This window comes from Nymphaea colorata, chromosome 10, assembly GCF_008831285.2.
Source record: "Nymphaea colorata isolate Beijing-Zhang1983 chromosome 10, ASM883128v2, whole genome shotgun sequence".
NCBI lineage: Eukaryota > Viridiplantae > Streptophyta > Magnoliopsida > Nymphaeales > Nymphaeaceae > Nymphaea > Nymphaea colorata.
The window spans coordinates 24,147,905-24,163,144 of record NC_045147.1 but is presented as its reverse complement, the minus strand read 5'-3'; the positions used below and the strand labels follow the sequence as shown (position 1 = coordinate 24,163,144).

General features: G+C 39.0%; 1 protein-coding gene across 1 annotated transcript; it reads right to left on the bottom strand.

Annotated features, from left to right (window-relative positions):
- Positions 1-1,648: 1,648 nt before the first annotated feature.
- On the bottom strand, positions 1,649-11,336 carry LOC116262429 (kinesin-like protein KIN-14F). The gene is made up of 18 exons (XM_031641787.2): positions 10,400-11,336; positions 9,670-9,836; positions 9,430-9,573; positions 8,353-8,661; positions 8,071-8,139; positions 7,820-7,918; positions 7,435-7,593; positions 7,263-7,344; positions 7,070-7,165; positions 6,632-6,808; positions 6,441-6,547; positions 6,184-6,359; positions 5,932-6,096; positions 5,170-5,423; positions 4,903-5,066; positions 4,609-4,803; positions 2,798-3,321; positions 1,649-2,065 (listed from the first exon to the last, which is right to left on the bottom strand). Exons 1-18 carry the CDS (start codon positions 10,557-10,559, stop codon positions 1,927-1,929), a joined length of 3,186 nt encoding a protein of 1,061 aa, XP_031497647.1. The 5' UTR covers positions 10,560-11,336; the 3' UTR covers positions 1,649-1,926.
- Positions 11,337-15,240: the final 3,904 nt, after the last annotated feature.

The window sequence follows — 15,240 nt, the reverse complement described above, 5'->3', positions numbered from 1 at the left end:
TCCCTGCGTATGTAAGTGGATGTCAATGGTTCGGGCATTGCTCAATATTTTTATGTGAATAAGAACCTAATCTATTCAAAATAATAAGAATTTGTTCAGTGAGTAATCTAATTCAAATTGGTATTCCACAAGAGTTCAATTTAAGAAAAAATTGACACGTAAAAAAATATTGAATTTGTTCTTGTGTTTTTATGTGTTCCAGTTCACGGTCGATCGAGTTCAGATGTGGTAAGCTACATTCCCATTTACGTCTTTACTCTTGAGTTATTCTTATTTTTTCTTTCCGCTGCTTACAAGAACTATTCATCTTATGGTTTCAAGTGAGCAGGAAGAAATCTACTACCCGAGTGAGGTAGTGCTCGATTAGAGTTTGTGCTGCATATCAATTAGTGCGTTACTTTTCTTCTGCAGTGAGTGTTAGACACTCGTGTCATTTGAACGAATGACCAGTTAGTTGCCTACTTAGGTGAGTACGACCTTGGATCCCATCTTGAAGTGTTGGTACCAGATCTGGACCGGGGCCTGACCAAATTTATCATAGGAAGATCCATACCCGTCCCGTGCAGTCATCACAACAAAAAGAAGTAATCTATTGGATATTTTTACATTGAAGATTTGTGAATCTTAGTCTTAGCTCATGTTGGACTCGAGCCTGATGTAGAATTTCATAAACCCTAGCTAACTAAATTATTACCGGTATCCATAAACGCAGAATAGAGATTGTTTTCGGAGTCTATTTATAACAATTAATCTTCGATTTTTTAGCTGAGAAAGAACCTTAAGGACCAGGTCACTTAATAGCCAGGTAGGTCGCCACGTCTTACAAAAAGAACATTCTACTATTGGAGAGATCTTATGGCTAGGGAAGAATAGGTGTTGCGACTTAAGCTAAGGTCCCTGACCTTTTTCGGCGCTCGCAATCTTCCTATTAATCTGCACGACACCTGAGATAATGAAAATTTTGGACATGAATAGCTTGATTTTTTTTTTTTTTTTTTTCATGTGACTCCGCGGTTTCAATTCTCTCCGCCTTCGCAATATTTCTCTTTTGAAGATACGCTATTTGACTTTCTCTCTAGGCTATTTGACTTTCTCTCTCCCTCTCTCTCATATGCACAATATGGTGCAACAGCGCAAACATGTTAACACAATAACTACAGGCTAGTGAGATGATAAACATCTTTTTATAATTAAACAACAGTGCCTCGCGTATTCAAACTCCAGAGCTCATTCAACTTGAAGGGATCAAGCCGAGTGGCCCAGCCAAGCGTTCAATATAATATATTCTTTCGGGCTCCAAGGTCCAAGCTCTTCGCTCATCCGAGGAATATATGGTCCTTGAATTTAGTCAATTACTTGTTGGGTTACCCGAGGTTGAAGGGTCAGTGTTGTCACTTGACTTCATCAGTTCTGAAAAATACCCATCCTACATTTCGGCAAAAAGGATAACCTACAGTTCTGACAATGTCAAAGGCACATAGTCCACATTACTTGACTGGAACACACGTCAAGTAAGTGACTAGAGAGACAGATGAATATTCTTGACAACCAAATTATTTTCTTGTATTCACTGATTTTTCCTTTCAAATATATAGAACTAGAAACCAGATATGCATATAAAGTGGGAAAAAGGAAAAGGAAAAAAAAATGAACAGGAAGAAGCTTACTCTGCAAGACAATACAAGCAAGCTTCTCACCAAACGAATAAACATTATACAATTTGGCGAAAACATTCTCCTACCGCCAAAAGCACTCTTGCTGTAGGACGCTGCCAAGCCTGAGAACTGGTGACTGACTGGACACCAAATGCATCACATTACCAACAACTGAAACTCAAGAAAGAATGCCGAGTCCGCAAATTCACCATATGTTTCTCCCTGGGTCTTCCTTTCTCTACTTTATTTTCATTAGTCCTACGCGTTTCACCTACTTTCCACTCCCATGGATTCCAGTTTTTCCAGCGGACCTTTTCCTGTCAACTCCAGCAGATGCATGCTGCCTTTGAAACTGGTCAACACCACCACCACCGGAGGGTTTCCGTGAATGCAATGACCCATGCGTACTCCTGAATTAGAGAAAGTAGACACCAAAATTCATTGTTAAGCATATGATGACGCAGCAGTCATTTTTTACCTGAATTTATTAATGTAACTAAGAAGGTCTTATTGTTTCCTTGCGAAGGCTACATTTCACTGATATGTTACTCTCTGACAAACCTGGCCTAGAGATTAGTGCACCGTATAAAGTAGCTTCATTGGAACCACATCATCCACAGGTTTGATCTATGGGAACAGTTTCTTTCTCCAACTTAAAATGCTAATTCAGGTATGCCTATCTAATATTAAACCTGTCTTGGCACCCACATTTTCTTTTCTGCTTCCAAGTTCTAGAAAGCCCAACTGATTCAGCCAATAAGAGCTCCATCTGCCTGGCTAATGGGCTGTGCCTAAGATGCTCAACCTGAGGTAAAGAGTTCAATACGCAAGGTGCTCAACCCCAAGCTCGCCTATCCCAAAAAGAAAAGCCATTGGTTTCCATGTCAGAGAAATTCCCAAACTTCTCTCTGATATTTGTTGGGATTTCCAGGTGGCTTTGTTCTAAATAAAAGGAAAACTAAGAACATTCTAATAAAGGAAAATTAAGAACATACATTAAATAGCTCAATAGAAATGAAACAAACTCAATAGAAATGAAAAAACTGCTGTTAAAATCAGACTAAATCCCCGCCCTACAAATATTCAGGTTAGAAGAATACTGAAACCAGTTGTGTGAATTGGCATGAAACAAAAAAAAATACCTGATATCAGGGCTTTTGCTGGGCAGCTTAGACTGTGTCTTATTCATCCGTTGGCCCCCACTCTGGGTTGTACCACCTATGCTGCCAGGAAGATTAAATTGCCAAAGCAAGTCTGGTTCAGATGAATCACTAGTTCCAATTTCAATGTCATCCGAGTCGTCCATTGTCATTGAATCAAGCCTCCTCAACAGAGTAGTTTCATGAGTTTCTTTCTGGCTCATCAGCAGTTGATCATAGTGCTCAGGATGAATTTTCCTTAAGTCAGCTACGTATCTTTGATACAACATTTCTGCCACATGACTGTTGTCATCATTATCCCAACATCTCAGAGCATCATCCCCTGGTTCTTGTTTGTTCACCATAACCTTGTCTACCCAGTTAACACACCCTGCCTCTTTCTCCTCTGCTTTTTGTGCGCCAGCTTTCAAATAATTATCTGGCCAAAGAGGCAAAGTTGCACCCACAGGGAATTCCTGCTGGTCAAAACCAGGTTTTCTTTGCTTTCCAGAGGCATTGCTTGGAAACTGCAAAACATCAGAACCATGTTGAGCACGTTTTCCACATTTTAGGAACATATGAACTGAGTTAACAATAACATTTCAACAATGAGCCAGTTAATAATCTACGATCCTTAAATATCTGTTTGAATTTTGCCAACTCAAGAAGCAAATATGAAGTTTTATATTTTAAGCAGCCCCAAGAGAAAAGTGTAATTTTCCTGAACCACAAAAAATTATGTGTGTATGAAATAGGTTATAGGTTTCTCTACTTGAACCAGAAATTTTATTTAGAGAAGCACAAGCATATATCTAGAAGTTAGAACAAATGAATGTCATAAGTTAACAATTATAAAAAATATAATTATGAAGAGAATCTTTTTCTGTATGTGTGTGTGTGTGTTCAATTTAGGTTCATATCATTTGTGCACCATCGTGAAGGTTGTCTTAAGATGAGTATTTGACAAGATTACCTTATTGCTTAAAATGAAAATTAATAATCCAATAACTTAATGGCAACAAACAAAAACCATGAGTCAAACAGATATTACACAAAATCATACGAAATTTTAAAGGTCAATAGAAAACTTATGCTCTTGGCAAAATATAAAAGAAACAATTTTATGGAGATTAGTATATAGTAATATAGGTCTTTATATGTCTAATTATTAAGAACATTCTAGTTACAGATGTAGTAAAACATGTAATAAACCATGTAAGAAAGGAGAGTGGGGTACCCTCAGTATGAGATACTTTGTTTTCTTCTTAAAATCCAACCTCAGTGGCTTTGCCACTGATGATCAATATCAATTGTGACTATACCTTGGACGCTCACCTTGACAATATCAGACAGCAATTGCAAGCAGCTTTCTCAAATTTTCTCGACTTCATCTTTTACAAATCAAGCCTCATGAAGAAGATCAATATGGTTTAGCACTTTTTTTTGTAGGTTATCTAACCATAGTTTAAGGGGACCAACCGACGGCCAATAATTCACCAAGTTCCATGCTTGAAAATGTAACATTTTAATTTCATGATTTCCCAATCCAAAGCCTGATTCCAAATAATTAAGCTCAACAAGTTCAGGATTTAAATTGAGAATTAAAGCTCACATCTATGACACCCTATTAATGTCAGGCAACTATCAAGAATAGTCATAACTTTCCTTACATATTTCCATATTTTTGGCATATTACTTGCATGTCATTCAAGAATACTATTACCAGCAAGCTTCATATCTGCACTAATGACTGCGGTGTGGCTTAGTATATACATGCAACTGAAAGACATCTAGGGAAAGGTAAAGAGCAGTACTGATATGTTTCCCACATCTTCCATGGGCTGTCTATGACTACTATGGCTGCCCTGCATATCTGCACCACCTTGGCGCCTCAAACGAGGTGATGGTGTGGTGTACTTGGGTGTCTGCCTCTCTGGACTACATCTTTTGTTCCTTGATTGATCTGGTTCCCCTTCCCTTCTTGCAAGCGCAGCCTTAAGAGAAGCAATCTGAAAAAGACATTAGGAAAGATTATGCATTTTATTTTACAGATGTCCTCTTAGAATTATCTTTACTAAAGAAAAAAAATCAGTCATACAGACCACTACCTGTTCTCGCAGCTCTCTAATTTCACCAGTCTCCTTATTTATTCTAGCAGCACCAAGCTCCACAGTGGACACACGCTCAGCAAATTTCAAGGTGCTCATTGTCTCTCCAATTGCATCTACTTCAGGGCTAATATGAACAAACATAAGCGTTTTTGCCTGTCCTCCTAATAGTAAAGGAAACAACAGTCAAAATCGATTTAGAAAAAAATAGAAAACCTTAATAAACATGTTTAATTAGTGAATATGAAATGCAGGTCATCATCCTACCAAGGGAATCTTGCAACAATTGGGTGAGTTTGCTATTCCGATAAGGAATGTGAGAGTTCTTTTGTGCAAGAGCAGCAATAACATCCCCCAATGCTGAGAGGGACTTGTTTATATGTTGAGCTTCTTTCAATCTTTCTCCTGTGGCTTCAGACTTATCAACCCTTTCACTTCCAGCTAAGTCAACCAGATGCAGACATCCACGAAGTATGGCCCCAGAAATTGCATCTCTTCCTTGTACATGAACTGTTAGACAGCTGCAGATCATTCCCTTTGAGTTACTACTAGGAGCTCAGGATTAGTTTAAGGGAAAAAGGAAACTAACAATTGGCCCTGAAATGGTCATCTGAGACATCCAGGTCAAGCTCAAGGACATGGAAAATCTCAAACTTTGCAGGTTCAGTGTTGGCTTTGTAACTCTGCATAACACTAAATAATTGGAAATTTTCCTAAACAGAAAAATCCAATACATGCCAAGCTGAAGGGACAAGAGTTGATGTGAGTAAGTTGACACCTTTGCAGGTATCAGCTAGTTTGATTGTTATAAAGAAATTTGCAAAAGGTTCTTTATGTGCCTAAGGAGATTCATGATTCAAAATGTCTAACACAATCATAGCAAGCTTTTCTTACACACTAAGCCATAGCCACCAACAATCAAGAAACAACTAAAAACAAGAATTGTTTGGCGGTCATTTCTAGAAATCAACATAAGATGCATCATAACTGGAACTACCAGAAAGTCTGCAAAAACAAACTTCACAGTACCTGTGCGATCGGCTACTACGATCGTTAAGAGCTGTGGCTCCAACTGCACGGTTCTTCTGGCCAATGTTCATCAACTCAATGACCTCAGATGTTGATGTAACAGGAACCAGGTTTGCATCAGGTACGTTGAACCCATTCTGCTGAGAGCTATTGCGAATTTCTAATGTGTTTTTGAGTGAAGGGAACACAATACACGATCATATCAGGACAAACTAGATGCGTTTAAGAAGAAAACAACCATAAAAAGGATATCTTTTGCTGTTATCACAAACAAGTAGATCTCTAACTTGTTCATTGTAAATTTCAATCATCTGAACAGAAATATCATATACAAACACATCTTTTCTTTGTTCTGAGATATGAAAGAGATCGCTCAGCGCTCTATAATTGACTCCTTGGCTTTCCACAGTTATTTGCTTGGGTCCTGTCTGAAGGAATGAAACAAGAACTTAACAATTATCCACTTCTTCCAGATTCCAAACATGCTGGAACAACTATCAGTAACTTACCATGGTATATGTTTTTCCAGATCCAGTTTGACCATATGCAAATATGCAAACATTATATCCATCTAAAACAGAACGAATCAAAGGTTGGGTATCGCAAAAGACCTCCTCTGCATGGCAATGACACATAAACCAAGGAGTAAGAAACCAGGCTACAATGAAATAGAATGATATGAAAATCTCATAATAACAACCTTGAGAAGCAGAAGGGCCAAACACTTTGTTGAAGTTAAATGACCTGCGTGATCCTTTTTCCTGTTTCATAGGGTTGGATATTGTAATATTTCCATCGCCAATATAGTCCACGGTGCATAGCCCACTTTGTTGACCAGGTAAGAAGGGTCTGACTCTGCAGTATACTCTAATGCTACCTAAAATTGTAAAAAGAGAAGTTAGGGCGTTACAAGCACCTCTCACAAACTAGAGCCCACCAAGCTTCTCTGAGAAATTAATAGCATTGCAAGCCATAACATAGAACATCTAATCACAAAAAGTTATATCAGGAGGATTAGCCCACTTTGCTGGATGATTTAAGTGCAAGCCAACAAATATATATTAAAAGCAACACAACCAATAGATGCTCAAAATAGGAAATTGGTACTGGATAACTGTTTATATTCCATGGGTATTACCTTTGAGATCCTGCACTTGATTGTATAACTGCCGATTCTCCTCAAGAACTTTGTGATATCCTGAAGCAGCTTGTGTAAGATCTTGGAGATGCCTACCTGTTTATGTTGGAGCATTGACAGTATCTATTGCTGAGAATTTCATGTTCATGAACTTTTTTTTTATATGGAACATAAGGTTTACATGATAATTTACCAAGATAATGGAATTCCTCAGAGCACTTTGATTGCATAAACTGAACATGTGTTCTAGTGGTCTGAAGTACATGCTTCAGTTCCTGAACAAAATGAGGTTGACAGTTTTCACTCGATCATGAGAAAGGAGCATCAATACAAGTAAACAAAAAATTCAAGTCTCACCAACATACCCTAATCTCTTGTTGTTGCAGGTTAAACAGGGCCTGTTGTTTTTGCATCCGGGATTCATACTCTTCCTTACTTATTGAGGTGCAATAAGAGATTTGATCTCTCTTTTCCTGTTGATCTGAAGTAACCAAACCGCCAACACTGTTTCCATCAACAGCATTCTACATTAAACACAACTAATCAGTACACGTGACACTGCAGGTTTCTATGTCAAAAGATGCATATGTTTGTAGAAACTTCTCACAGGAACCCTTAAAATGTGGAACTGATGCACAGTGTCACGTAATTATTGGGATAGACTACAGAGGCTTAGTATTAAGTTCTCTGAATCCAAATATGCCTGGTAAAAAATAATAAAAGATTAATAGCAAGTAAAACTGCAATTACCTTTGGCTGATTGCCAGAACAAAGAGCTGCTAAAATCTTAGCCTCAGAAAGTGATCTTTTGTCATCAGACAAGACCAAATTCTTGAGAACTGTTTGTATCTGTTCAATTCAGGCAAAAGTGATCCATGTTAGCTTTAGCACAAGCAAGCACTGGAACAAGTAAAGAATGAAGAACAGAAGAACCAACTATTAAAATCATGCTAAAGGTTAGCACAGCATTATAATACTTAATCAAGGCAATGAAAACATACTTGTTCGCTCTGGCTTGCAAGCCGCCTTTCAAACTCTTCTGTAACTTTAGTCAGCATTGATTCCACAACCTGTAATTCAGAGAAAAATATTTAATGGAGATTATGGGGAGGGCATGTACATCCTTTCTTTCTGTATAAACAGTGTTGGGTTAGAATAAAAAGAATTGCCAGCTCCAGCCACCCAATAGCCTACTCTATCCATGTACATTGTGTAGCTGAATAGCTGCAGAGAAGGTCGGACATTCTAAGCAAAAGAAAAACTAAAGGTACAAGGAAACTTACGATTGGGACTTCTTCAGGCTTCCTCTCAGACAAAAGAGCACGAACAAGCATATCCAGAGAATGACTACCAGAACCCTGTACATCTGAGCCAAAATGAGCAGACTGCCCCATCAATCCATTGGAGTCCATATGAGGTGCATTCCTCATAAAAGGCTCAAAGTTTTTCCCCACTCTTGTCATGCACCTTCCATGGATGGGAGGTTTCAAGCTGCTACCAAATTTCCATGATCCATTTGCTCCAGATTGTTTCCAATCACCATAAGACTTAAGAGCAAGAACGCTGTTCACAACCTTGATACAACTGCCACCCTGACAAGGTAAAAAAAACTTTATTCAAGAAAATGGTAGACATAGTTCTTGCTATTAGCATTCAAAAAATAAGGGGAAAAAATCATTTCTAAAGCATCCACATTGAGAATTGTAGTTGTGCAAATAGAAAAAAAAAAAAAGACAAAAGGAGAGTAACATTGGCAAAAACGAGGAGTAAATAGTAGCAAGAGTTTTTTGGAACAGTCCGAGTCATAGCGAATGCGTGGTAAGCAGCAATTTTTATTACGTTTCACTCAAAATTAGACATATAAGCAAAACAATGACCAGGAAAGACAATTTTTTTTTTCTATGGGGAAAAAAACAGCTCAAACACTTACTATAAAATAAACATAAGATTTACATATAATAAAAAATTATATTTGTTGAATCACGCACCAAACCCCTTCCTGATTTCCAGAATGCCAAAGGTTTTATGGGAAACCGATAATTTTTGTCCTACTTATGGACGGACAACCAACTCCTCCTCAAAGAAAACAGACTAAATTTGAAGCAAGGAGCGTACTTAGGCAATTTCAAATAGACCGACTTAAGCGAAACTAAATAAAGATAGCCTCAAGACATCGGCAACCACGAGTTAGAGATTATTGGAAGATTCAATTTTCATCAAAAAATTGCATTGTCGATACCCATGTACCTTAGTAGTTTCATTTTTTCCTTAGAAACATGAACATGCAGTATGCGCCAAAAACAAAAATAGAACCCGTCTCTGCAATTATTTAGATTGATTATCATCAACAGACATTATACCTTTTCAAGATCAGAAGCCTCAAAAGTCGGAAGGCCCATCTCTTGAATAGCAACCAGAAAATTCCTCACATTCTCGAAATACTGATATGCCGACAAAGCTGCTCCATCTGGTAGATAAACTGAATCAACTGGATTCTCAACCACCTAAACAGCACCAATTTAATTAAAAAAATTAGCAACCGATGAGAGGGGGGAAGAGAGAGAGAGAGAGAGATAGTACATCGTTCCTCCGCTTCTAACCTTTGGAACGGCCCCAGGATGGACTTTGTTAAGAACATTACAAAGAATTAACCCATTCCTCAATCCAAGGAGGAATTCTTCCTCTGATGGCTCATGTGGCAGATCCCTCGACCCAACGATGCCCACCATCTTCTTCAGCCATCCTGCAGCTTGATACCTCCTTGCCACTGAACAATGAAAAATATCATATAATCAACATATCTTATTAGGGACTCCACGGCTCGTGGATAATTTATCTGAGCTCGTGGTGAATAAGAATTAAAAGTAGGGATATCCTTAAGGCAGCTATCAGGAAAAAGGACAGAAAGGAAATAGGAAACAGCCTTCATCAAGTCTTCTTTTGTTTTCGTGTACAAGAGAAAAAATAAAAAGAAAAAACTAGAAATCAAGATTTAATTAAGCACCTTAATGATTTGCAAGCAAAAAACTAGACCGAGAAAAAATTCGGATGTCAATATGGAACGTCAGTATTAGTTCATTTATCATGGCTCTTCTCTTCATCAGAACCACAGAATTCCGAAAGGTGCTTTGGAAAACGTCTGGATGGATAGTGTTTTGTTGGCAACAACAATATAACAAGATGGGAATGACGATGCTAAGACAAGCTGAGCGTCATATACCGTTACATAAGATGCACTGGGCTTTCTTGTAGACCGGGAGCAATTTACGTAGCACAGTAAAAACTTTACCGACTTAGCATATTAGGATTTGTCGGGGGAAAGCGATTTACCTGACTCCTCTGCCCTCCTAGAAGCAAGGTTGACATCACTAAGCCCGGCATTATGCTGCTGTAGAACCTCTTCCACAACAGAAGCACAGAACGAACTTCCTCCGTTGGAATTCGCTGAATTGAGTCCCACTGAGAAGCCAAAAATTCCTTCCGATGCCATTGATCCAATTTAAGAAACTCTTCAGGTAGCAGGAAAAGACCAGAAATCTTATAATGCTGTGTTCCTCATTGGAAGCAAATGTAGGATTATCTTCTCCGTGACATATGAAGGAAAGAAGAAGCCAAAACTTGAAAAATCTCGACAGCGGAAGGGAAGAAACAAATTAATTTGGCGCTGACGGTAGATAGCAGAACCAGAGAAAACAGAGACTCGAATATCTAGCGTCCAGAACACGCTAATCATATGTTTCGCTCCACGAACAGTATGGATTTCCGGAACATCAGGTCGTGAAAAATTAAGCGTGCAGAACACGACACAATCAGTGAAGCGATGCTGCTCGGGATCGAAAAACAGGATCAAACCACAAAACCTCAAAAGAAAAGGAGACTGAATCTAGATAAACGTCATAAATGCAGCAGTCAGGAGAATGTATCACTATCCAATATCAAGATATCTCCTGACGAAGACCAAAGCACTAATCAACGACTCAATAGAGTGAAAAGCAGGGCAGGAAGAGAGAAATAATCCCGAAATCGTCGCAAATTAGCTGCCGGAACGCTGAGATATCAACGTCTTTTCCGCTCGCCAAGAAGGTTCCCGGCGAAAATCCCTATAGTTATTCCAGAGTGCCACTGACAGCAGGGAAGCAGAAAGAATTTAGGGTTCACGAAGAAGAAGAAGAAGAGGACAGCGTCCGCCCTCCTCCTTTTCCTTCCTTCTTTTTTTCTCTCTCCTTTCTCTACTCCGTTTGATCTTCTTCCGGTGTCACTTGTTTCACTCACGCCGTCCCTTCTCCCCCGCCTTCAACTAAAATGGGCTTTCAAAAAGCGGTTCCTCCGAACCAATCCCTAACCTTAGCTTCGGATCCTAACCTGAAGTCCTCGAGCGAGAGTGACGTGTACCTGTGACCGAAAATTACGAAGCAGTCCAATCCAATTTCTTAAGGCAATCAAAGCGAGAATGCTTTTTGCTGATTGACTAAACTACCCCTACGGTTCTTCCCCACTCAGCGGGTGGTGATGGAATTTTGGGGACTTCATTTCAGCGATGGAGTAATTGAGGGGCACTTCTGAAGCCCAACGGAACGGAACAAGAGTTATAAAGATCACGTAAAAATATAATTCGACCGTGGTGGTCGTTCAACTTATAAACATTTTTTTTATAATAAATTTACAACAAACAACTTTTTAATATTCAAAAAAGCGAGAGTGATATGGTTTAGAAGCTAAGCTTTTTCATCGAGGATTGAGGAGTGCAAACGGCTTTTACAAGTATCTTCAGTTTGATTGTCTCTGGTACTTATGAAGATGAAGGTGAAGCACTAAGCACAACATCAAATTGAATGTGAACTGATTCTATCTATACAACGAAAACATAAAGAAAAGAAAGTAACTTCATCTTTCTTCTTTATATTTGGCAAGTCTGTTAAAATTTGGAACGATAAAATTGAGGCAACTCCAGATTTCTAAAACGCGAGTTGTCGTGGAGGACTATTTGAGACGAGGGCATTATTGATATTTATAAAATTGTCCAAAAATTTAGAAAAGCACCTGCTTAAATAAAGTTGGTGCAGTACCAATTTGATGCACCGCCCAATCTAATGACATCACGTGCCACACCTATTGATTTTATCATTATTTTTTATTATTTGCTTTCGAGAACAAGCGTAATTCAGATTTTAAATGAATTAAAAAGTGATTCTTTGTTTTCAATTCTATAGATCTAAAGCCTGATTTTAATCATCCTTTGCTAAGATTTCTTTTTTCAAATTAATGGAATTATCAAATTATGCCAACATAAACAAATCCCAGTATTAAAATTACTTGTTAGGTTGTGGATGGAAGGAAAATTTTCACTTTTTTTTTTTTTTTTAATGGAAGCTGGGGTTACCCTCAAACGTATTAAATGGGGAGTTTGAAGGTTAAAATGGTAAATTGCCTTAAAGTCACTGAGCTTTCACAAAAATTGACAATCAGACCCTTGAGAACTGACAAGCCTGACGCCAACTTCCCCCGCCTGTTGCGGGAAGGAAACGAAGGAGCAGGACGTGATAGCGGCCAAATGGCATCGAGTGAGCATCAAGTAAGTTGCGAGTCATAACGGTCAGATTCTTGATCAGGGACGATATCGTAATTGGTTTGCTTGGTTTGTAATCCTTGTCGTCCCCGACTCCTCGCACTTTGACGAGGAAGGCTTTCACTTTCACTTTCACTTTCGCGTCAGATCAAACCCTGTGACCATTGGGTTTGAAAGCGGGTCGGGTTCAAGGTACGCACGGTTTGATCTGGTTCGAGACAGATCTGGATTGAATAAATAGATGTGAGTTGAGGGGGAACGTAGTTTTAAAAAGCTTTTTCTAATTGAATACCAAATCCAATATGGCCTGTTTCTAACTTTGAACATGATCTTTTGCGTCTGACATGCATGGCGTGCTTTACTTTGCAACTGGGCGGTAGCATCCAATGTTTTGAGTGAACTGACCGTTCTGCTGCATTCAATGCAATCACGTACAGCCATGGTTCCGGGGTAAAAGATAAAAAGCTCCATGGCCTTCTTCAAATTTCGGTTCGCCCTTATTAAAGCAAGCTGTAATGACAGAATAGACCAAACGTGATTTCAGATCTCGACTTTAAGCTCCAAAAATGACTTTGACTGAATTCACGACGGTTAATTGTATGTGTGTTTATTGCATTTGCCGGTATGCTGTTTCCTCGTTTTTATGTGAATGATTTGAAATGAAAGTGTATGTATATATACATGTGTGTGTGTGTGCATGCGTGTGCACACTTATATGTGAAGTGTGTGTGTGTAAAAAAGGAGGAGATAGAGGAGGGGTTGGTCCCCATGACAGCTTTTAATGATTGTTCTTTAGGAAAAGGGAGGAGATGATGATCCTCATGGGTGGCAGTTGCAATGAGGCCTGACTGACCTAATAGTGGACGGGGCGACATCTCGGTGACTCTCGTGAAAAGTGACTTCTTCTCTTCTTTACTCTTTTTTGACACCGTCAAATGAAGTAAAGCAAAGGACAAAGATTCTTAGTTTATGAACTTGGGCGGCATCCAAACAAGAACTAATGGAATTTTCAAAATTCAGCGGAGGTGAGTGATGGATGCGGCAAATGATGTGGCAGAGTGACCTTGAACTCAATAAGGATGTCTTTTTCCTTCCCTAATTTCAAATGAGATACTTGTCAATCTAATGGCTTTCTTCTAAATGAATGTAGAGCGCATTTTAGTATTGTTTTCCAAATTAGCTCTTCAAATTGAAATAACTTTTCGATTACGGTGGCAATTTTTTATGTGCTTCTCAGGAAAATTACCCTCATTCTTTCAACGAGCAATAAAACCCAATAACTTTTTCCGACCGTTCTTGTTTAGTAAGTTTAATGCGAGTCGGTAAAAGTTGACTGTAAGTTTTCTATGCACAAAATTGATTGCTTGCGATTATATTTCGTTTAATGACCCTACTTTTATTTCTATAACTTTCGAGAAGAAAAAAAAAAATTGAACGAGTGCCGAGTGGGTCAAGGACAGGGAATGGGATTGATCTCTTAATCCCCAAAACGCCCTTCCCCTTCTAGGTCGCTATGAGCAGAGACGCACAAAGGCAGCGCGTGCCTTTTCGGTGACCCGTTGAAGGCTGAGGACGTTTTCGTAATTACGCCGGTTGTGCGTAGCCAAAGCATGGTTCACCGTGACTTCCAACGTTCAAAAATATTCAAATTTTAGGTTCGGGAGTTCCGAGCCTGAGCTTCGGAAGAGTTCGAATTTTTTTCTTTTTTTGCGGTTGGGGGGGTTTGTTAAGACTTAAGGGTAGGGGCCCGCGATGGAGCGTAGGCGTGGGGCCGGGGAGGAAGACTGGGGGCACGCGGCGAATAAGGCTGCTGGCCAGGGTGGGCTCGTTCGGCTGGAGGTGGGTGGGCCCGTTCTGGTTTGAGTGAGCCGAGACTTGGGGGAATCAAGAGTTGGTGGGGGACGGACAACCGTCAGGGTTAGTCTTCGGACGAATGTGGCCTTTGACTTAGTCAAAAGATTTAACTCTCACACCCAAGCGGCTCTCGGGGATTACACATGTGAAAAGAATTTTTTCAGAAAAAAATAATGCTACTTTTGAATTTCTATAAATCCAGGCGGGCCTATGCCCCCCCCCCTGCTACCACGTTCCTCCTGCTTGCCATTATCCTAAATTTCTTGAAGACAAATACGCTAAACATTTTCTTTTTTAATTTTTTAAAATTACTCTCGTTTCTTTTTTCTAGACCGTTCATTTTTTAGTTCCTTGGAAAATACATTCGTATAACATTATTTATGGAACAATGTATAGGTCTTTCACTAGATAATCACATTTGTATAGTTATTCTTATGAAAGGTTACCTACGGATATGAGTTTGAGGTTATGAATGCCATAAAAATATAACTAACTATCAGCAGCATTTTGGTCACTTATTAGTTTCATCAGCTTAAATACTGAAATCGAACAATAGATTATGCACCCAATTAAAATTTTAGTTGCACCTAACAAACGAATAGAAGAACGCGAATTAAAAGAAATGAGCAAGTACTGGTTTTCTGGGACCTGCTACTCCTCCGCTTTTATAATATTGAAGATTAAGGTAAATAATGTTGAAATTTAAATTTCATACCAAAAAAGACACTAGTTTGTGCATGACCCCAAATAA

Bases quoted from the DNA above. Each gene is read 5' to 3' on its own strand.
- LOC116262429 (XM_031641787.2), bottom strand. From the start codon at position 10,559: ATGGCATCGGAAGGAATTTTTGGCTTCTCAGTGGGACTCAATTCAGCG. The intron at 6,548-6,631 runs GTTGTTATTATG...ATTGCCATGCAG, and splicing joins TGGCCCTTCTGCTTCTCAAG to AGGAGGTCTTTTGCGATACC. The intron at 6,360-6,440 runs GTAAGTTACTGA...TCATTCCTTCAG, and splicing joins CTGGAAAAACATATACCATG to ACAGGACCCAAGCAAATAAC.